Source organism: Odocoileus virginianus, chromosome 7 (genome assembly GCF_023699985.2).
Source record: "Odocoileus virginianus isolate 20LAN1187 ecotype Illinois chromosome 7, Ovbor_1.2, whole genome shotgun sequence".
In the NCBI taxonomy this organism is placed as follows: domain Eukaryota; kingdom Metazoa; phylum Chordata; class Mammalia; order Artiodactyla; family Cervidae; genus Odocoileus; species Odocoileus virginianus.
In genome coordinates, this window is record NC_069680.1 from 82860083 (window position 1) to 82883146 (window position 23064).

A 23064-nucleotide genomic window follows, 5' to 3' on the forward strand; every position below is an offset into this window, starting at 1 on the left:
CTATGGAAAATATTCCTTAATATGTGTATTAGTCACTCAGTCGTATCCTACTCTTTGCGACCCCATGGACTGTAGCCCGCCAGGCTCCTCTGTCCATGGAATTCTCCAGGCAAGAGTACTGGAGTGGGTAGGCATTCCCTTCTCCAGGGAATCTTTCTGACCCAGGGATCAAACCTCGGTATCCTGCATTGCAACCAGACTCTTTACCATCTGAACAACCAGGGAGAATATTCCTTAACAGACTAAGTAAAAGTTTTTGGAGAAACTATGTTGCAGGGGAGAAAAGTACTTCCTAGGTACAGCTCCTTGTGAGCAGGCTACCTCTGCACAGGTGTCCGGGGGTTTCTCCTGTCACTAAACAGTGCCGGGCAGCACTGACACCCTGAGGAAAATGACGCTGCAGACAGACCCACGCACCATTGGTAGGGAGCGGCAAGGGGCAGGATGGCCGCTGAGGCTGGAAAGTTCATCAACATGTCCAAGATCAGATGATGGTAAAATGTTAGTTCCCTGTTCTCCAGTTGTAGGCATGCAGAACTAGAGCTGGACTGTGCCTCTATGCTGTCTCTTCACACTTTGGAAAAGTACAGAAAGGAGGAAGGGGTAATGGGTAGAGGGTGCTCTGGCTCATGGTCTGACATACCTTTGACTCCCCCTCTGGAGTCAAAAGGAATATAAGAATTCCGTGAATAAAGAGCGCCCACTCCAGTCAGAAGGGAAATAAGTGCTGATAGCTTTAGGGAATAGTATCATTCCCAGACAATATTAGTCTAAAAAGTTTAGCTTTTTGTTCCTAAGAAAAGTTTTTAATATATGGCTCTTCAAACATTGTTATAGATTAAGGGAAGGTATTTAAGGAATTGTGATCTTCTATTGCCTTGTACTCTTTTTAAATTTTTTATTATTTTTATGACTGTGCCACACAGCATGTGGGATCTTAGTTCCCTGATCAGGGATTGAACCCGTGCCCTTTGCTGTGGAAACGTGGAGTCTTAACCACTAGACTTCTCCGGGAGTCCCTGCATTATACTCTTCTGGGTCTTTTTTAACCTATATGAGCCGTCCATCCTCTTTCCATCACCCTCTGGATCTTCTCACTTTCCCGAAGAGCTTTCTTCAGGTTTTTTCTCTCTGCCTTTCTCACCTGTCCCACCCAGCATCTTTATCACCAAATTTTAAATGACTGCAGAATCTGTCTCCAACTCCAACCCCAGTCTCAAATTCCAGCTGCAAATTTGGGCTGATAGTTGGATATCTCTAGAATTTTCCATTTTTCAGAACTGCAAACTTTGCCTCCCTCCCTCTTTCCCTTCACCCAATTCCTCATTTTATGTAAGCATCAGTCCTCCTCTTAGTGTTTTATTTCTGGCTTATCCATAACATCCCCATTGGCTAACTGTTCCACTCTGACTTCTTGCTTCTTTACCAGTTGTCTCCAATTTTGAGATTGTAAAGTTCCTCTTGAACTTCCTTTCCTCATTATTCTCACTATAAGACCTGATAAAATCACTGCCTCTAGTCCCTCTCTATTGTACACATCACTGTCATATTCAATATTTGGAAGCATCTTCTAGTCTGTTTGGAGAAGGAAATGGCAACCCACTCCAGTATTCTTGCCTGGAAAATCCCATGGACTGAGGTTCCTGGTAGGCTACAGTCCAAGGGGTCGCAAAGAGTCGGAAACGACTGAGCGACTTCACTTTCACTTTCTAGTCTGTCATGGACAAACTGCATGCCCCCAGTTTTGTATGTGGGAAGCTATACGGTCAGGCCCCCCAAGAAGGCTGATCTTTTGATCTCTGTCCATCTCTTGCTCAATCAGTCCCTGCCTCACCCACACCCTACTCACCTGACTGACCTTCCTTCTTCATCATAAAGCCTAACTGGGAAAAGCCTACACACTGGCCCCTGCTCCAGACAGTGACTATTTTAATCTTTAGACGAGAACAGCTCCACTATGATAGTTTACCAAAGGGAAGATATCCGGCCTGTGGAGGTTGTTAGCCCGAGGGGCGGTGAGGGATACGCCCTCTGCTGGTTTCCCTGGTAACCAATGAGCCAACCTGAGGTCACATTCCCCTTTAACCGTAGATCGCGCTCCCATGCCCTGGGGCCAAGACTGCGGCTGAGTCCTGCCTGCCTTCTGCTGCACGTGGTGGGGTGTCACTCCAGGACTTTGCTTCAGACATGTAAGATCCCCACTCATTCATTAAGCCATGGATGTTTCTGATGGTGCCTCCAGGACTTTTTTTTTTTTTTTAGTTTTTAATTTATTTATTTTTAATTGAAGGATAATTGCTTTACAATATTGGTTTCATTTATCATTCCTAGGAGATTAGCTTGCCATTTTGGAGGCCTGGGGTCTTCTGCTGTCACTTAGAAGTTGCTCTCTAGGAGCTATTCCATATTCTGATGAGCTTTTAATGTATTTGTAGGGAGGCAGGCGATCTCCCCGTCTTATTCCTCCCCCATCGCCCGGTTCTCCCAGGGCTGTTTCTTGAGGCTGGGCAAGTATAGGCTTGCAGGCCAATGGGTTCAGAGTTATGATACCCAGTACCACAGAGTATGACTGTACTTGGAGATGGAGTCTTTCCAGAGGTAATCAAGTTAAAATGAGTCATTGGAGCAGGCTCTCACCTGATTGTATCCTTAATAGAAGAGGAAATTGGGGAAAGAGACATGCACGGAGGGAAGGCTATATGAAGACACAGTAAGAAGACCTGGAAGTTGAGGAGAGAGGCTTCAGAAGAAACCAACCCTGGGGCTCCCCTGGTGGTCCAGTGCAGGGGGTGTGGGTTCAACCCCTGGTAGGGAAGCTAGGATCCCACAACTTAAGGACAAAAAATAAAAACATATACGAATGATTCATGTTGGTGTTTGGCAGAAACCAACACAATTCTGCAAAGAAATTATCCTTCAATTTAAAACATAAATAAATTTAAAATTAAAAAAATAAAAACATAAAACAGGAGCAATATTATAGCAAATTCCATAAAGACTTCTAAAAAATAAATAAACTGAATTCAAAACAAAGAAGAAACCAATCCAGCCAACACCCTGGTCTCAGGATTCTGCCTCTAGATGGCCTTCAGACTCCAGCTGCAGCATCAGCCCTGTGCCAGGTCTCCAGTCTGCCAGGCTACCCTGCAGAGTTCCACCTTGCTAGTCCGTACAATCGTGTGAAACAATTCCTTAAAAAAAATCTCCTTCTCTGAAATACATATATGTATATCCTATTTGTTCTGGTCCTTTGGAGAACCCCAATGGCTTTTTTAAAGGCAAAATATAGTGCCAGATCTTTAGACAAGTAATCAAACTCCTTTATGATATTGCAAAGTCCCACTTCAGTTAAACTTTGTATTACTTTCTTTCAATTATCCTTTGATGTTAACATTTATTGAAAACCAGCTAGTTAACATTTAAGAAACATTTTTTCCTGTCATCTAAAAGGGCCAATCCAGCAATTTACTTAATTTCTTTAAGTTTCAGTTTCTTCATCTGTAAAATGGGAATGATTCAGCCAATTATTCTGTAAGTGGTTGTTGAACCACTGTGGGTAATACAGATGCATTCTTGATGTTGATACTTTAAAGACTAGTCAGTGTAGGCCTCCAACTGACTAGTCTTTACTATTTACTAAGTGCCGTTTACTAAGAAGAGGACTAGTGAAGAGCAAACTGAGGGAAGGAGGTGAATCGCAAGTTTTATTTGGGCCATGTTCAGGATGAAAGATATCTAAAGAGAGATGATAAATAAGCAGCAGAATATGTACAAATGGAGCTCTAAGATTAGAACAAGTGCTTGCTTCGGCAGCACATATACTAAAATTGGAAAGGTTAAAACAGGGCTAGAGATAGAAAACTGAGAGGGACCTGCCTTGAAGTGCTTTTAGAGTCATGAGATAAACAACATGATTTCAGATGTGTGGTGTCCCATGAAACAACAGGACAAAATGCTTCAGGAGTTTGAGCAGCTTTGCAAAATGTTAATAAAGATGTTCCATTATGGGATGGTTGCATGAGGGGCTCTGAGTACCCACTCTCCAAGGCAACAAGCACAACTGCTAAAAGCAGTCATCATTATCCATAGTTGCTATAACATATTACCTAAAATGTCCAATTTTCAACAACAAAAAAAATGAGACATTAAAAAAAAAAACACCCAGAAAAGTATGATCCATATATTGGGGGGAACAGAAGCAAGAGAGATGGCATGTGAAAAGGTCCAGATGTCAGATTTAATAGACTTCAAAGTGCTATTATGAGTTTGTTCAATGAGTTAAAGAAAAACACACTTAAAGAAGGAAGGGATAATGATAATGTTTCATCAAAAAGATTATCAAGGAAGAGATAAAAGTTTTCGAAAAGAATCAAATGGAAATTATGGAGCTGAAAACACAATAATTAAAATGAAAAAGAAAAGTCATTAGAAGGGTTTGACAGTAGATTGGTGCTGAAGAAAGGTAAGAGAATTTGAAATCACTATAGATTGTTCAGTCACCAAGTTGTGTCTGACCCCATGGACTGCAGCATGCCAGGCTTCCCTGTTGTTCACTCTCTCTCTGAGTTTGCTCAAACTCGTGTCCATTGAGTCGATGATGCCATCCAACCATCTCATGTTGCCCCCTTCTCCTCTTGCCCTCAATATAGATTATGTAATCTGAAAACAGAAACAGAAGAATGAATAAAAATGAACAGAGCCTTAGAGAAATGTGGGACACCAGTGAGTACACCACTTTAGGTGTAAAGAGAGTCCCAGGAGAGAGTAAAAGGAGCAAAAAAAATATTTGAAGAAATTATGGCTGAAAACCGCAAATTTGCTGGAAAAAAACTACACATCCAAGAAATTAAAAAACTCCAAGTATGATATATCCACAGCAGAGATCTACACCAAGACAGACCATGGTAAAAATGCTGAAAGGCAAAGAAGAAATCCTGAAACTACCAAGAGAAACATGACTTGAGTCACAAGCTAGCAACTCTCCAGGGATCTCCTCTTACCTAGCAGAGGTCCCGGTTTCTGAACACCCCGGTCAGGTCTGCTCTGAAGTGCTACTAAGCAGCAATGTCACCTTTTATAACACTCTCTTCACTTGTTGTCAGTGTGTGTGTTAGTCACGCGTGTCCAACTTTTTGTGACCCCATGGACTGTGGCCTGCCAGGCGCCTCTGTCTATGGGGATTCTCCAGGCAAGAACACTGGAGTGGATTGCTATTACCTTTCTCCAGGGGATCTTCCCAACCCAGAGACTGAACCCAGGGCTGCTGCACTGCAGGCAGATTCTTTACCATTTGAGCCACAGGGGGAGCCTGGTAGTCAGGTTTGGCCACAGAATTTGTCGGGCCCAGTGCAAAATAAAAATGAGGGGTCTCATGTTCAAGATCTCTTAAGGATTTCAAGATGGTGTTAGCAAAGCGTTAAAATCGAGCTCAGGGACTATTCCGAGTGTGATGCCAAAGCCATGGACCCACAAAACTGGCCCTGCTTAGCTTCTCAGTGTCTGTCTTCTTGGATCTTAAGAACCATGCAGCAAAGTACACAGTTGGTGTCTCTCTCGCTCATCACTGAATTCCTTTAGTTCTTCCCAGTGGCTATGGAAAGTCCTTAATTCAATTTATTTTTTGCTAAACAACAACAAAATTTTGCTCTGCTGTATGGTACTTATTATATTGTTTCACCTCTAAGTCTCATGTTTTAGCATATTGACCGTTTCAGAAGAGTACAGACAGCTTAAGTCCAAGTATTTTATATTAATATTGCAGTTCTTAAATAATTTCACCATACTTATAAATCCATTGAAAAAGGAAAAAAAAAAACCATCGAACAGAATCCTACTTTTATCTGAGTTGACCTATTACATATGAAGTTTGTACTACTTTCATTTTACAATTACTTAGGAAGTATCCCACCATATTACACTGTTAGCTTTGTCTTTAAGTAAGAACTCATCCATTTCTAGAATTAAAATTTTTTTTTTCTCTTAATATCTTGACCACCCGCATGGAATATGGGATCTTAGTTCCCTGGCCAGGGATTGAAACTGCCCCTGCTTTGGAAGCTCCAAGTCTTAACCACTTGACCACCAGGGAGAACCTTAGAATTTTGAACTTTTTGATGAGTGAAAAATTACCTTAACTTTGGATTCCATTTACAAAGTCACCCTGCAGATGTGTCCATCTTCTGTACTATACGACAGCAGTGAACAGGTACATGTTGGTGGGTTTTTGGAAGTTTATCACATTTCTCTGCCTGTTTCATATCTAATAAAATAGGGATACTACTACCTCCCTCACAAACTCTGCTAAAGAGAATTAAAGGAAGTGTCTTATATGACACCTAGGAGAGGTCTTAACACTTAGCAGCTATACAATAGATGTTACATTTTTCTCCCTCTTAAATAATAGTTTGTTGCCTTGATCTGCAAGAAATGCTTCTTTCCTAATTCACCCAAGTCTTTATTGCCGACCAAGAATCACCAGATGTTAGGTTGTTTTTTGAAATTCTTCTGATTTAAACATTCTAATAATGAATATGTCTCATTAACCACATCCCTCTAGCATCAACTGATATTTACTTCATACAGTAATTCACTCTGACAAAACGTGCTTTCTGAAAAGCGAGATTTGCAAAATTCTCACAGTGGAATTAAATGCAACGTTTCAATGCACATGTAAACCAAACATTTGAAATAAAGCATTTCATTATACTTTAAAAAAGATATTTAATCCCATGGTTCATTTCATGATCCTTCCATTTAATCAATTTAGCAGGTTAATACCTGGCTTATTAATAATCTTATTAACATACTTTCCCTTATTGAATAAAAAATAAACTATTACAAACTAGTCGCAATCATCAGGAGTAGACCAAAGCCACTGAGCAAATAGATAAACTATAAAAAAAAGTTTATTAAAAAAATAGACAACATATGTAAACATCTTTTTCAGTCACAAAGCTTCATAATACAGCATATCAGGCCCAGGCCTCAAATCTCTGCAGTGGGAGCACCGTAATTGTTGACTAATAAAAATCAGTTTATCTTTCAGTGAGTTATTAAGTCTATATGAAAATAAATAACCAGATTCTGCTAACTATACTAATATACAGAGAAAATCACAGATGTACAGTGGATCTCAGAAAAAAATAACTATCTGCAGTAACGTGAGATTGAGTCCTTTTATCATAATTGTCTTTTTAATATAGCTTCATTTCTAAATTCATAATGTAAAGTTGACTGAATAAAGCCAAACAAGAACAGAGTAGAGGAACCAGACAGATGGACACCCATCACTCCCCACCCTCACATGCCACGCCACGCACATGCCCCCACACACACGCCACACACACCTGCCACACACACCTGCCATGCCACACACACATGCCACGCCACACACACATGCCACACACAAACACACACACATGCCACACCACACACATGCCACACCACACACATGCCACACACAAAGACACACACATGCCACACACATGCCACACCACACACACATGCCACGGCACACACACATGCCACACACACAAAGACACACATGCCACGCCACACACACATGCCACACACACACACGCCACACACACCTGCCACACACACCTGCCATGCCACACACACATGCCACACACACATGCCACGCCACACACACATGCCACACACACACAAAGACACACACCTGCCACACACATGTCACCCTCACATGCCACACCACACACACATGCCACACACAAAGACACACACATGCCACACCACACACATGCCACACACACATGCCACACCACACACATGCCACACACAGACACACACATGCCACACACATGCCATGCCACACACACATGCCACACACAGACACACACATGCCACACCACACACATGCCACACACACAAAGACACACATGCCACACACACACAAATACACACAGGGTTTTGGTAGAAGCAAAATTGAAAACATAATTTCTATATTTCTTGTTTCATGTATTATTGTAGGCACATATTTCCTTTACTTTTAGCTGGAAGTTATATGCCCCCAAGTGACTGAGTATGAAGTACTCAACCATAGTTTCAAGTGTGATACAATTTTGAGGAAACCAAATCTCTGTTACATAATTCAACAGCCACCCCAAAGGGAAGTCAAATCACAGAATGGACCATAACACACCAAAATGTAATTAAGTACCTGAGATTTTGCTGCAAGAATCTTAAACACAAGACTGTTTTCTTTAGGGCAAAATGCGCTTATATTAACATAATCCTTTCATGCCCTGTTCTTTATTTGCTGGGGTATACTTGTTAGATGACTAAGATGTTCCAAAATGGCTAAATAATACAATTTTACTTTTAAAAAATCTACTATAGGTAGATATTTTATCACACTTGATTTAATTTATATTGCTGACCTTTCAATTATTCAGTAACTCTTAACCAAGGAAAAATTTTAAATGAAGTATCAAGTAATATTTGCAATTAAAGTTTTTCACTGTATGGAAAATTTAAGATAGTTATTATCTGTCATCTGAATAATCATATTCTAATGATTAGCATAACATATTTAACAGAAGAACCCAGACAATTTACCAAGCTCCTGGATAGCCATTTCATAGCTTAATAACTCAGTAGTCTATTTGTAGCATATCTGCATAATTCATAAAAGTGACTCATAAAATAATTTTAAATCATTTAAAAATCTGATCTGCTATCCAAAGATTCATTTTATAAATCCACATCTGAAAATAATCTATATTTCTCCTTTCTACGACATCAACTTATCTCACCCAGCAGATATCTAACATTTATCCACAATTAAGTGAAATGTGAAATAACTATTATTTGAAAATACTTAAATTCTAATAGTACTGCTGTTTCTTGACTTTGCAGTGTTTCTCACTGACTGTATTTGAGGTTACTGGGATGATTATGCATTTAAATAGAGAAAATAAAAATTAAATGACATCAATGTTTACAATGCATGACACAATTAATTTTTAAAAACCCCATGGTAAAAGGAAAAGCTTTAAACTTCTGGATGCCAAATCAATGGCTGCTGCTGACGGGGGACCTTTTTCACAGGGAGAACCCACAGGATAATGTGTCTCAGCTGTACACAGTATGGTCTAAGTCAAATGTTATGACTGATTTGTTTTAAATCTATTTTGGAGTTCCAATGGATAAAATTTTTAAAAGTTACATTCATTAAAACCTTCATAAATTGCATTCAGTAAAATTTTCTCAAAGAGAGAAACATTGCATATTTTAGATAAGATTTGGACATACTTGTGCATTATAAGCCTATTGCTGAACTTAAGTAGCTTAAATAGGACTCTGCATCTATTCTAGTTATCAAATTTTTAAAAACAGATAACTTTACTCACTAATATCACATTATTCTTGGCTTTTGTTGCACAAGTAACAAAAGAAAAGAAAGAAATGAAGAAAAAAAAGGGAAAGGAAAATAGAAAATGAAGGAAGGCAACAGGAAGGAAGGAAACAAAAATGGCGCACTTACAATTTTTATGTTGTGGGGTCGCCAAGAGTCAGGCACGACTTAGCGACTGAACAACAATACCAGAAAGGAATATAAATGGGAAAAAAAGCATTTAGAGTTGTGCTTAAACATAGATTCACTTTGTTGTACAGTTCTTGCTTTATGGTATTGTAGTATTTCAAGTTGCTAGGTAAGAATCCAGTGGACAAACTGTATAGTCAGCCAACAACAATTACTTCCATTTCTGGAGAAGTTAGACATCCATTACTATTTCAGTAACACGGCCACAGCTTTGAAAACACAGCAGCATGAAACAATTAAAAGGTAGACACCTTGTTTTCATTTGTTCACCTTAAGAAAACAAAAAGAAATGCTTGAACAAGAAGGCACTTAAGACAGAAATTCTTTCTCGAGTTCGTGCAGAGACGGTCGGCTCCCTCTGCCTCTCATCCTGCACAGAGGCGCCGGGGGTCCCGGCTCTGGCCTTCCACGTCGGTGTCCAGTAAGGAGGGCACGTGGGGCTGAGTCCTCTTCTTGGGGCCGAGAGGACAGCTGTGGGCTGGTCCTGGACCACCCACTGCAGGGCCAGCCTGTGAGGGCTGAGGCTCTGTGCTCGGCAGGAAGGCCTGCAGGGCACCTCCTCGGCTTCTTAGAGGGGGAGGGCGAGGCAGCGGCACCATATGGACAGCTCTTTGCTTCTCAGGTGGGACCTCACTTGGCAGGTCACTGTGAGGTCCAGACAGGGAGGGGGGCATCCCCCAAACCCACTCAGGAGGCAGTTCAGAGGCTCCGGGGGCTGAGATGAGAGCTGCACCAGCTGGCAAAGAGAGTGTGTGATTAGACAGTGACATTGAAAATGATGGACATCAAGGAAAATAAACTGGGTGACTTCACTGAGGTGACCACCTTAAGTAAGCTTTGACAAAAGAACCTGAACACAAACCTTACTTTACAAACTGTTAGGATATAAGGTTTGTTTTTATTGAAAAGCACCTCAAAGTTGGAAAGATTGCTTGAATCTATGGAAACTACAACTGTAAAGAGCTAAATCACCATCAGATACTCGGAACAATGATCATTAAAATTGTTTAATAAACAGGATAGATTTCAGAATGGGATTAGACTTAGGACTAAAATTAAGGCGTAAAATGATGGTGAATATGACTGAATTCACTTTCAGGTGATAATTTGAAAAAATTAATGAAAATAAGGAAACAGCTATGTTTCTACATGTTACACCTTCCCTGTTTTGTTCTGAAGAACTGACTTATTACCACTCTGTTGTTTAGTTGCATCCGACTCCGTTGCAACCCCACGGACTGTAGCCTGACAAGTTTCTCTGTCCATGGGATTTCCCAAGCAAGAATGCTGGAATGGGTTGCCATTTCCTCCTCCAGGGGGTCTTCCTGACCCAGGGATTGAACCCAGGTCATTTGCATTGGCAGGGGGAGTCTTCACTGCTAAGCCACCAGGGAAGCCCTATTACGGCTCTGCTACTGATGCTGCTAAGTCACTTCAGTCGTGTCCGACTCTGTGCGACCCCATCCCTGGGATTCTCCAGGCAAGAACACTGGAGTGGGTTGCCATTTCCTTCTCCAAGTCGCTCTAGCAGATAACTATTGGCTTCAAATTAAGGAAAAAAGTTCTTATGGGATTATTGTGGTGGGATTTCACCATGTGCAATTATAAATTACTAATACTTTATTGCCTCATAAAAGAGCAATAAACCAATTTATTTAAAGACAATGAAAAATAATATGAAAAACATTGTGCCCACTTGTAGCACACTTAAAGAGATAAAGGAAAAGATAAAGCACATGGAAGCTTCAGTTTTAATACACTTTATAACCAATCCCAGCATAACATTTGATGATCTAAAAAGCATTTTTCATACATATTATCTCACTTAATCCTCATGATTCATATCCGACGTGATTATAATCACATTTACATACAAAAGAAATAGCAGTTAACCCCCACATAGCATCTACTGTCCATTTGATTTTTATACCCCCTAAACTCAATCTCAACATGCTGGACAGTGATGTCAGGTGATGCAGAAGACATGACACCACAGGGGAGGTAGGACAACCAGTTTTAGCAGCAGCTCTCCCATTAATTATTGGTTCAGACTTTGTCAAATGATTGTCTTCCTAACATGAGGGGCTTAGAGCAGTTATTCTCCACATGCTCGCTCTGTTTTAATGCTATTAAGTATTTAATACTTAATGCTATTAAGTATTTAAGTTGCTGAAATTTGGTTATATTTTCCCCAGAATCTAAATGATAGTTAAGGTCAAATCAAAGAATGAAATGAAATGAAAGTCAAATGAAAGGGTAAAATGCAAAGATCTCTGTAAAGAGTGAAAACAGATTTGTAATCTGTGGAATGTAATCACGTGGAAAAGGGAACCAGAGAGTCATACAGTTTCACGGTCCAGTCTCTGCAGCGGTGTCTGGTACCGTCAGCCGTGAAGGCAGCCTACCTGGGGGCCGGGGAGCGCTTCCGTCAGACATGGTCCTGCGGTGACGAGCCGCTCTCTCTCTGGAAGCAGCAGCGTGAGCCGCTGCCGTCCCCCTACGTGTCAGCTCCGCGAAGGAGGGAGGCAGGTTTCCCCACCCGTCACGGCTGGTCTCCAGTCCGGGCACGGCGGTGGACTTCCGGCCCCTCCCTCCAAAGGCAGCGCAGGGGTCTGGGGTGGGCGCCCGAGGGGCACAGGAGACGTGCGTGCTGCTCTCGAAGCAGTCTTCGCCGGCGGCCTGCAGCAGGCACTTGGTGGAGAGGGAAGGCGCCGACAGGAGGTTTGCAGTGGTGGACGGTGGCAGTGAGGGGGTGCTGCCGGCTCCCTCGCCCGCAGCCAGCAGCCTTGCCGCAGGGCTGGCACTGCGGCGGGACTTCGGTGCCCGCTGGAAGATGCCTTCACGTTTCTTCCTGTCTTCCTTGGGCAACGGGTCTTCAGGAGCCTGTGCTTTCGTGAGCTCCCGTATGTCCAGGCCCAGGGCCACCGATGCCAGCAGCATGGTGCAGCCGTACAGAGCGGACTCCGTTTTCTTTCTCGGGGGGGATCTGCTCAGACTGTTTGGGGGGCTCCCCTGAGGAGTGTCGGCAGCAGGGCTCACTGGGGTTCCCTCCTCCCAGCTTTCGGGTTCCACTGGGTTCTCTCTCTGGCCATCTTTCCAAAGAGGTAGATCGATGTAGGCCTGAGTTGGCGATTTTATCTGCTTTGGTTTTCTGTGTTCCAACCCGTCAGGGGCAAGTTTTGGCTCTTCACAAGCACCTACAGAGAAGGATAAACGCACACACGCTAGGACCATTTTACAGCAAAAACCATGAAAACTACATTGTAAAACAAAGCTGAAATCTAATAGATACATATTCTACATTATGACACATGGAGTCCTTTTCTGTTTGGCAAATGGTTCGTCCAGGAGGACCCTGCAGAAGGGTATCCAGGGTGCGGTGACTCAGGCTCCCTGCAGAGGAGCCGGCAAGCAGGGGCATTTGCAAGCCCTGAAACCAAGGTAAACGTGATCAATATCTGCACAAGATCATATCGTCCTTTTGGGAGTCACTTAGGCATTTGAGAGATGTTGAATGCTTGCTAGGCACCAGGCACTGGGGGTAGAGTGGTGAACACAACAGATAAACTTTTTGGCTTTGAGTTGACATTCTAATTTGCGGGTGATGAAGAACACATACATTATGGGTTCTGTGCAGACAAATAAGAATTTTAGGTAAGAGTGATGAATAGGGAGAGAGGTTCAAGAGGCAGGGGACATAGGTATAACCAGGACTGATTCATGTTGATATATGGTAGAAGCCAACACAATATTGTAAAGCAATTATCCTCCAATAAATAAATTAAAAAATAAAAACAAAACCAAAAAATGTTATGGGGAAAATGGAGCAACAAAATAAGGCCGCTTGAATATTCTGGCTTGTGTCACTTTTACCCTACCACATTTTTCTGCATTTCTTTTGTGTGCTTTTGCGTGCTTTTCCTTCTTGAAGAATGAAAGAAAAATCTGCCTCATGAGATAAAAAACAAAACAGTGATAAATAAATAAAAACAGGTACTGAGGTAGAGGGCTGGGGTGAGATACTTCAGCTGAGGTGGTCAGGGAAGGCTTTCCAGAAAAGCTTGAGCTGAGACATAAACTCATAGAAGGACCAGGCCACACAGATGGGAGGTGGGAGGGGGCCTTCAGGCAGGACAGACAGTGTAAGCCCTTTGCTCACTGCCCCTTCCAATGAACTACAGGGTTAACTTCGTGGAGACCCAGCTGGGTCAGCCACATAAATCCTTTGACTTCCTCCAACTGTCCTGTGGAGGAGTTATTAATAGGATCAAAATATATTAAGAAAGAATAAAAACATTAAAAAAAAAAGGCAGGAGGACTATCCAGTCACAAATAATGAAACATGTACTGTAGAAATAACAGCTTTGTTACTATTAATTGCCCTTCATGACTCCTCAAATGACATTTGATGACGCACTGCAGTATATAGAGAGAACCTCTTGCCTAGAGTCAGCACACAGTAACAAATCTGGTGTCAGAAAGTGCTCTGAATCCAGGATTCAGAGGGGACCTGCCTCTGTTTACCTCAATGTTCATGCAGATATTTATGCTGAAACCACATGGTTGTGATAACACAGAAGAAAACTAAACATGAACAGTGAGTGATAAGGTGTGTGTAAAATTGAACACAGCACTGATAATAAATTCAAGACATTTATACCATGTTTAGCTAAAGCATCTTTCCTTTCATCACAGTATCAAAGAGCTGTCTTAAGTTGTTGAGGGTAAAGACCAATTTTGTCTTCTTTGATGACAGCCACCATTGAAGGTTTTCAACAGCTGCCATATCTCTTCAATCTTTTAATATCTGAACACCGAACAGGAATGTTGAATATTGAAAGCAATGATGACTTACTTAAATTAGAGATTCCAATGTAATACTCTCCAGCAGTAGTTTTCCACAGCTAACTAGCTTGACAATATTTTATCATGTTGTGGGGTGGGAATATAACCTCAGTAAAATTTCAGGGTGCCTACATTTTCATATTCAATTATTCATATTCATATTCATACTCAATTAATTTGGATCTATCTAATAAATTACACTAGTTTTTCTGATAAAGAATAGGAGTTACAAATTCCTAGTAAACAGCGTGGAGCCTGATGACCACTCTCTGCCAGAAGCCTGCCAGGACTGAGCTCAAAAAGCTCAGTCCACCCCACTGCCACTCTGATGCTGCTAACCCTTCTGACATCACTTCCAGAGCACTCAGATGCTAAGTCTGTTCCCTGAAATCCATTTACCTGGCTGGTCCACAAATAATGAAGCCAATGGCATGGTTTTCTGATTTTTTATTAATATGGTTGACCAAGGACTGTTGCCATCTGAGAGAGGTCTTATTCTACAAGAGAAAAATGTTTATTTTGATATAATAGAACCACATGAAACACAAATTAGGTTTTGGTAAATACACATTAACAAAATTTTTAGGTGGTAAAGAAAACACATTTGGATCCTGTGTTTACAGAGCTAACAAAGCACCAGTAAAACCTTAACACGAGACAGGAAAAGCATTTTTTACTGCTTAACCAAATAATAATTAATTTAGTGTGATAAGCTCGTCCTAGAAGTTAACTTACTATTCAGGTATCTTTGTATTACTCTAACTGCTTTTTAAAAGGTAAGTCTGGCCAATGCAACATTTAAAAGGCCCCGGTAAAAAGTAAATGAATAAAAAAGCAGTGCCCCGTGTCACAGTGCAGACTGAAATACCACCAATGTCACACATGTACCTTTCTTTGCAATCAGTTCTTTCTTTCATTTGAATCGAATTTGGACCCCAGGTACAACCCTTTTTCTTGAAATTCCTTTTTATATCTTCAAATTCTTCTTGTCGACAGACGGTGTTTCTGCCCCAAGTTTTATTGCTTTCATCTGAGGTCACTAAACAGAGAGCATCACTCATTAACCAATTACAAATTTTTTAAGTTTTAGGATGAATCAAATCAGTTGTAAAACTATCTTACTCAAAGTGTATAGATGATTGAGAAACATGAAAACAATGAAGAAATTATTTCTTTCACCCTACTCAAGGCAAACGTCTGTCTCTAAACGTAATAGTTAGAAAAGTAAAAGATACTAATTTGAGGTAGCCATAAAGGTCTGATTATTTCTTTATCTATGCATTTAACATGATGCAATAGTTAGGATTTCATTTTACTTGGGAGAAAAAATAAAGGCAAATTGAACATTTAACTTAGTACTTAATTTTTTAACCAAATCAAAGTTTAGAACGTAAGAACAAAGGTCTATTTTGAAACTGTAATTTCAGCTACTATTTCCTTAGTCATCACAACTGTTTGGCTACAATTACCTTTTAAAATCTGAACACATACAAGTTTTCCCACATCTTGCCTTATCTCATTCCCTTGTGGGGAGGTTTACACTCACGTCTGACCTCCACCTGTCGCTGACACACATGTATGACACAACTGCCAGCCCCTCTCTGCTTGAGAATCATGGGGAGAGTGGCTGTGGTTGCTACACACTTGGAAAACAATCCTGTCACACACCAGAGGTCCTAAAAACACAGCTGAAAACATTATGACACATCTACACAGGGGGTAAAAATATACACTTCGGGTCTAACTAAAACTCGCACGGCTTGATGAATTAGTTTATGTATTTTTTCCACTAGGCTGAACACTCTAAAACCAAATACTAAGTGGTATTTTGAAGGACAGATCTTCCTCGACTTATGATGTGGTTACATCCCAATAAACCATGGTAAGGTGAAAATGTAGTTAATACACCTGACCTACCAAACATGGCTTAGCCCAGCCTGCCTTAAATGTGCTCATGTACCGCCATGGCTGACTCACGTCAATGTATGGCGAAAACCACTACCATATTGTAAAGTAATTAGCCTCCAATTAAAATAAATTAATTAATTTTTAAAACTGTGCTTAGAAGAGTTACTGTGTTTGCTTAGTTGCCAAGTTGTGTACAACTCTGTGGTGACCCTATAGACTGTAGCCCTCCAGGCTTTTCTGTCCATGGGATTTCCCAGGCAAGAATACTGGAGTGGAGGCCATTTCCTTCTCCAGGAGATCTTTCCGATTCAGGGAATGAACCCGTGTCCCTGCGTGGCAGACAGATTCTTTCCCATCTGAGCCACCTGGGAAACCCGCTTAGAACAGTCACACTGGTCTATAGTTGGGCAAAATCATCGAATGCAAAGCCTATTTTATAATAAACTTAAATATCTCATGTAACTGACGGAATCCAGTAGTGAAACGGAAAAACAGAGCAGCTGTGAGTATATGGCTTATTTCTCCTCATGATGGCAGGGCTGACTGGGAGCCCAGCATCTTGAGAGAGAAGGGTGCCTTGCATCACTCCCCAGGAAAAGATCAAAATTCAAAGCATGGTTTCCACTGAACGTGAATCAGTTTAAAACCATTGTAAAGTCAAAAAACCCTAAGTTGAATTACCCTAACGTGGGGGCCATGTGCATTAGGTTGGTCAATACACACCAAATGAGAGCTAAATCCCCAAAAGCAGAATACTGTTTTCTTTACAAAACAACTGGAAGTAACCCCATATTCTGGATTTCAGTTTTCAAAATATCCACAAGTATGCTACTGATGTAATTAAGTTATACAAACATCGCAGGTACAGGCTTCACAAAATGTCTTGAGATCTCATTTGAGTTTCTACTCTGTGGCCTGGTAACGTCACCAATTGTGTGGAGTCTAAAAATCATTTACTGTGAAAATAAGAAAATTAGACTAAGAAGAAAATTTTGATTTCCAAATAGTTATGATACCTCCTGTGTTTCACATGCTTAGAAACCAGTTATAAAAACATGTCTGCTTAAATTGAATCCAAGTCCATTAGTGACAGAAACCCACCCAGAAGACCCCAAGGGGGAGAGAGCTTACGCTGTATCGCTCGGAGGCGGGGGATCACCGTGGGGCTGCTGGGCGGGCTGGAGCTGCTGCTGTGCAGACTTCTTCGTTTGTCCAAGTTGGGGGACGCCTGCACCGTTATTTTGTGCTGGAAGTCTGTTGGACATGGGGAAAAAAATGAGAACTGAGATTTGAGGGTGTTAGGTGATTTTCAGAGCCCCGTCTTTGGTATGTGGCAATAAAAGCAGAAACTGCCAGGCAGTAAGAATACGGTATGTCTCAGAGTCTGTTCCTGTTTTCTTTCTTCTCCTTCATTCAGGATTCGAGTCCATAAATAATGACTCAGAATCTTGGTACAGGAGGCAGCACACTGGGACACACACTCTCAGAAGGAAATGAACTATTACTGAGCATCTGCAGAACCCAGCAGTCTCCCGGGAAAAAGAGCTCCCTGCGTTCAGGCCGACACAGTCGACAGGAAACTGAAAGAGGAGACAGCCTGGGTTAAACGCGCCCTGGTTCTGTCACTGACTGTGGACCCCAGCCCGCAGGGTGCCTCTTGGAGCCGCTTTCCGCGGCTTTTGACTAGCACGGCAGACACCACCGCGGGGCTGCCGTGGTGATTAGCACAGAAACCCTCCTCATGTGGGTTCAGGACATGCTGCCCCAACGCTTGCTCCTCTGTGGTGGTGTTTAGCCACTCGGTCGTGTCCAGCTCTTCGTGACCCCGTGGACTGTAGGCCACCAGGCTCCTTTGCCCATGGGATTTCCCAGGCAAGAACACTGGGGTGGGTTGCCGTTTCCTCCTCCATGGGATCCTCCTGACCCAGGATCAAACTCCAGGCAGATGCTTTACCACAGAGCCACCCAGGAAGCCACATTTACTCCTTAACCTGTTACATTTCTACAAGACGGTTCACTCTTCATCAACCTAGCATGGAAATATTCAGGTCTGGTTTTTTGGGGGGTATTCATTTCCTTATGCAGGCTCCCATGTCACAGAAACTTATATTAAACACATTTTTATGCTTTTCCGCTATTGATTTGGCTTTGTCAGTTTCATCTTCAGACCCAGTTAGGGTTAGCCTAAACATTAAAAGCATTTGGTGGCTAAGGTACCTACAGATGATGGTTATTATTATCTAACTGTGATACAGTCATGCCAGACAAAATGCCAAGAACTATGGGAACATATGAAAGAAAAGTAATATTACCAGAGGAAAGAAAACTTTGTAAACTGTCAGAAAAAGTATTGAAAACTTAGAAGCAGGAAAAAGAAATGACTGGGTATTCTTTCATCATGGTGTCAAGCTTAACCTCTGACTAATTTTATATTGATGGGGCTATTTTTACAACTCAGTAGACACAGAGGTTAACTTGTAGATTTAGTCTGGTGATGATGCAAATAATTTTTGCCTGGTGTGAAAGAAAATCCCAAAGGTTATTATTTATTGCCATATTGGGCATTAACCAAGTTTGTATGTAGCCTAGCAATCGAATGCTAAGATTTCTTTATTAAATTGACCATAAATACTAAGCTCCTCAAATTCCCATGTGAACCAGTTTTAACTAATTCCCCATTAAAATTAATTAATCAATATTAATTAAATAAAATCTTTGACATGTTCATTTTACACTTGAAGAAAGCTATAATTTACCTTATTGTATAAAATAATTATACTTTCAAGAAGCACATGTTATTGAATGAGGAGTTCAAATTTGGTAGACAAGACAGCTATCCAATTACTCATGTTAGAAATCTGAAGCTTTCCTTGATATTGTGTTCTCCCTAACCTTCCACATCCAATCAAACACAAAATATCTTGTAAATTCTGTTCTGTATTCTTCTTAGAACTATTGTTGAGAAATTTCTATTCCAGGTTCTGGAGTCAGCAAACTCCACATGTGAAGCCCAACTTACCACTTACTAAGCCACATGAATTTGTGGAAAGTGACTTCATCTCTGTAAGTCACAGCATCTTCATTGACAAAAATGGAAAAAATAATGATTCCCACTTCACAGGACAGTTGGGAAAACTTAAATACAAAGAAGTACAGAAAGTACTTGGGCTTTCCAGGTGGCTCAGTGGTAAAGAATCTTTCTGCCAATACAGGAGACTGGGGTTCCGTCTCTGGAGGAGGAAATTGGCAACCCACTCCAGTATCCTCTCCTGGGAAATCCCATGGACAGAGGGGCCTGGTGGGCTACAGTCCACAGGGTCACAAAAGAGCTGGATGTGACTGAGTGACTAAGCATGTAAGCATAAAAAATACTTAACACACATTAATGACACTTCCTGTTCTCTCCATCTCCACCACCACCATTTCACGCTGAGGCTGCTCCAATCCTTTGGTCTATCATCTTCCAGCAACTCCACCTGAGCCCTCAGATCTACCTCACAGCAGCCAGAGGCCTGCTTGCTTATTTATTTGTGGCTGTGAGGGTCTCTGCTGCAGCACGGACGCAGTAGCTGTGGCACACAGGCTTAGATGCTCTGAGGCACATGGGATATTAGTTCCCCAACCAGGGGTCGAACCCACATCCCCTGCACTGGAAGGCAGATTCTTAACCACTGGACCATCAGGGAAATCACGAGGTACATGCTTGTCATTTCCTGCTTAAAGTCCTTTGAAGGGTTCTCACCATTCTTAAAATTATAGGTCGAAATCATAACATCCCCTCTAATTCCTTGCAAATCTGATATGGGTTGTTTGTGCCACCCATCACTCACCATGGTCTAGACCAGGGGAGAGCAGGCTTTTCCAAAGAAGTGCCACACAGTAAATATTGCAGTTCCTATGAGCCACATGGTCTGCTGACGGAGCAGGAAAGCATTCCAACAAAAACAAAGGCATGTGTTCCAACGCAATGCTGCTATGGACGCTGCAGTTTACCTTTCCTGGAAGATTCATGGGTCAGAAAATCTTCTTTTCTAGTATTTAAAGTGTATAAACCGTTCTTAGTTTGCGGGCTACAGGAAAGAGGTGGGAGGCTGAATTTGAACCAGCAGGTACAGTCAAACCATAATGGTCTTTTTTCAATTCCTCAAAGAAACCAAACTTCTTCCCATGTGCTTCCTGCCTGTTCTTTGGCTTCCCTTCAAATTTGGTGGGGCTTCCTAGGTGGCTCAGTGGTAAAGAATCTGCCTGCCAATGCAGGAGATGTGGGTTTGATCCCTGGTTGGGTCAGGAAGATCCCCTGGAGTAGAAAATGGCAACCCACTCCAGTATTCTTGCCTGGGAAATCCCATGGGCAAAGGAGTCTGATGTGCTATGGTCCATGGGGTTGCAAAAAGTCCAACATGACTGAGCATGCATGCCAGACCACATATTTGGCAAATTCCTACTTTGAGTCTCAATTTAAATTTTTATTCTTGGAGAAGCTATTTGTGATTGCCTTAGATCAGGAGACATCGCTCCACTAATCACTGTCATATGACTTTTCCTTCACAGTAGTTAATAATTACAGCCAAAACAAAAGAACATTTGTTTAATTATTAGCTTAGACTCACCCCCTCCAATACAATGTTAGTTCTCTATTGGGAGGGTTGTTAGTTGCCATCACTGCAACATCTCCCCCAAATGGGCACAGAGCCATGCACAGGAAAGATGCTGAGCAAATCTTTGCTGAATGAGTGTTTTCTCTGTTTGAGATTACAGTATTCATGAGCGCAGAGATCATGTTTTGAAGACAATGCAGATGGAAGTGAAGTGCCAGATGGGAGCTCTGTCCCCCTACCATCTAAGAAAGAATGATCTGACCAGGCAAAGCGGCTTAAGAAAGGGAAAGAATTGATTCAAGAAAACAGTTCATCAGAACAGATGTCTAACTGAACTAGGGGGAAGGGAAAGGAAAAGAAAGAAATATTCTCACCCAAAGATATGAAACAATTTAGACCAAAGAGCTTTATAAAGGTTCAGCTAGCCTGGTGGCTCAGTGGTAAAGAATCCAGCTGCAATGCAGGAGCTGCAGTAAATGTGGGTTTGATCCCTGGGTCGGGAAGATCCCCTGGAGGAGGAAATGGCAACCAACTCCAGTATTCTTGCCTGGAAAATCCCATGGACAGAGGAGCCTGGTGGGCTACAGTCCATGGGATCACAAAGAGTCAGACACAACTGAGCACATATAAGCACATGGAAGTTTTTATAGCGAGAGGAGCCTGCAGCCCAGAGTAGAAGGCATGCGTGCACTCGCAGGCCTCAGAACTAGAATAACAGAACCAGGCCACAGTATCTGAATGGAAAACCACGAAGAACAAGTGATGGGAGAAGAGACGACAGGCACAGGTCAGGGAGCCAACACGGAAGGTTTTAAGGCCCAGGGTAGTTGCAAAGGCACAAGACTGGATCTTAATAATACCTAAGACTGAGAGTGCTTCTGGTTTTCTGAAAAAAACCAAATACTTGTACTCAGGGGAAAAAAAGAGCACTCTGTGCTTTAAACATAAACAAAACATTCTTTATGATAAACATCCTGTTCCTTTGAAACAGAGAAAGGTTGATTCTGTCCCAGTTACAGATTGAGGAAAACTCAGGCTGAACTGTTAAGGGGTCCTGGCTGATGCCCAGTGTTTTCTGGACTGCTTGCTAGACCTGTTCTCAAGGCATCTGCTCATGGCAGGTTATCACGTGGTCCACAGGCTTTTGATTAAACCTGTATATTTTCACTGGCAATATTTATGTTTTATGAAGGACACTGACACGGCTCAGTGGGAATCCTCATTTTACACTAAAAGTTGCAGTATCCTTTGAAAAGTCCTTTTGGGGCTTCTGCCTTTTCTCCCTAGGCATGTACACACGCTTGCTCACATTCACGCATGCCAGACAGGTGAGTGTGGCAGGCCTCTGGCTCTTGTGAAGTGGTTGAAGTTAGAATACCCTGGTTTTAGAGACATACCAACTCCTGAAAGTTTCAAAACCTCTTTGATCTATTTTATATGTTCTAAAAACACAACTTGGGTTCAAAACGAACATAATACAGAAGGAGTGATGTAAAGTGGTCACTGTATAAATGTATCTGCCATAACCATTCTTTCTCTCTCTACAAGTCCCAAGACTGCACACAATTTAATTTACCAACTCTTAGATTATGCCGCCTCATTGCATAATCGTTCACCTTCCTTATTAGGTAGCTATGCAGGATTGTCAACAGGAATAATTACATTTGAGTTTTCCAGCAATAAATCATCCCAGCTATAAATAGCCATAAGATGACAAGCTGTCATCAGTGATTATGAAGGACTAAATTACAATAATTAGATAATTATTCAAATTTAATAACAATTGTTTGAAAGAACTTTTAAGCAATGTTCTGGCTTGTCATCTGAATCATTCTCTAACCACCAAAATGATTCTTTGCTTAACTCCACCTTTTTAGAAGGCTTAGGTGAGGATTTGGCTACTCTAGTCAAAAAAGACAATCTAGGTTGATCTCTGTGTGTGTGTGTGTGTGTGTGTGTGTGTGTGTGTGAAAGTTGCTCACACACAATGCCCTTGTTACACTGGCTGACCAATTTTTCAAAACAATTAAAAAGAAAAGATAAGGGGGTATCTATGAAAATTATGAACCTTCAATTGCACCAATTGAGTACACAATGCTAGTTGAAGGTTAACTGAACCCCAATCAGTTTAATTCCCAAACAGTACAG

General features: G+C 41.6%; 1 protein-coding gene and 1 long non-coding RNA gene across 3 annotated transcripts in view; one reads left to right on the forward strand and one right to left on the reverse strand.

Moving 5' to 3' along the window:
• Window positions 1-2098: 2098 nt before the first annotated feature.
• The window catches only part of LOC139036093 (uncharacterized), a 39316-nt gene continuing 18350 nt past the window's right edge, over window positions 2099-23064 (forward strand). The window contains exon 1 of the long non-coding RNA XR_011488835.1: window positions 2099-2189. This is a non-coding gene — a long non-coding RNA (uncharacterized lncRNA). The remainder of the gene's footprint in view (window positions 2190-23064) is intronic.
• MAP3K21 (mitogen-activated protein kinase kinase kinase 21) overlaps window positions 6888-23064 on the reverse strand; it is a 56733-nt gene continuing 40556 nt past the window's right edge. The window contains exons 6-11 of one of the 2 annotated variants that reach the window (XR_011488834.1): window positions 17450-17572; window positions 15299-15449; window positions 14810-14907; window positions 11971-12762; window positions 7744-10301; window positions 6888-7678 (exon numbers count right to left, since the gene is read on the reverse strand). Coding sequence is in view for 1 of the 2 variants with exons in the window: in XM_020892522.2 (XP_020748181.2) it covers window positions 9931-10301; window positions 11971-12762; window positions 14810-14907; window positions 15299-15449; window positions 17450-17572 (1535 nt within the window). In the remaining variant the exon portion in view is untranslated. Of the gene's footprint in view, window positions 10302-11970; window positions 12763-14809; window positions 14908-15298; window positions 15450-17449; window positions 17573-23064 lie in introns of both variants that reach the window. The other variant, XM_020892522.2, reaches the window with a different exon arrangement.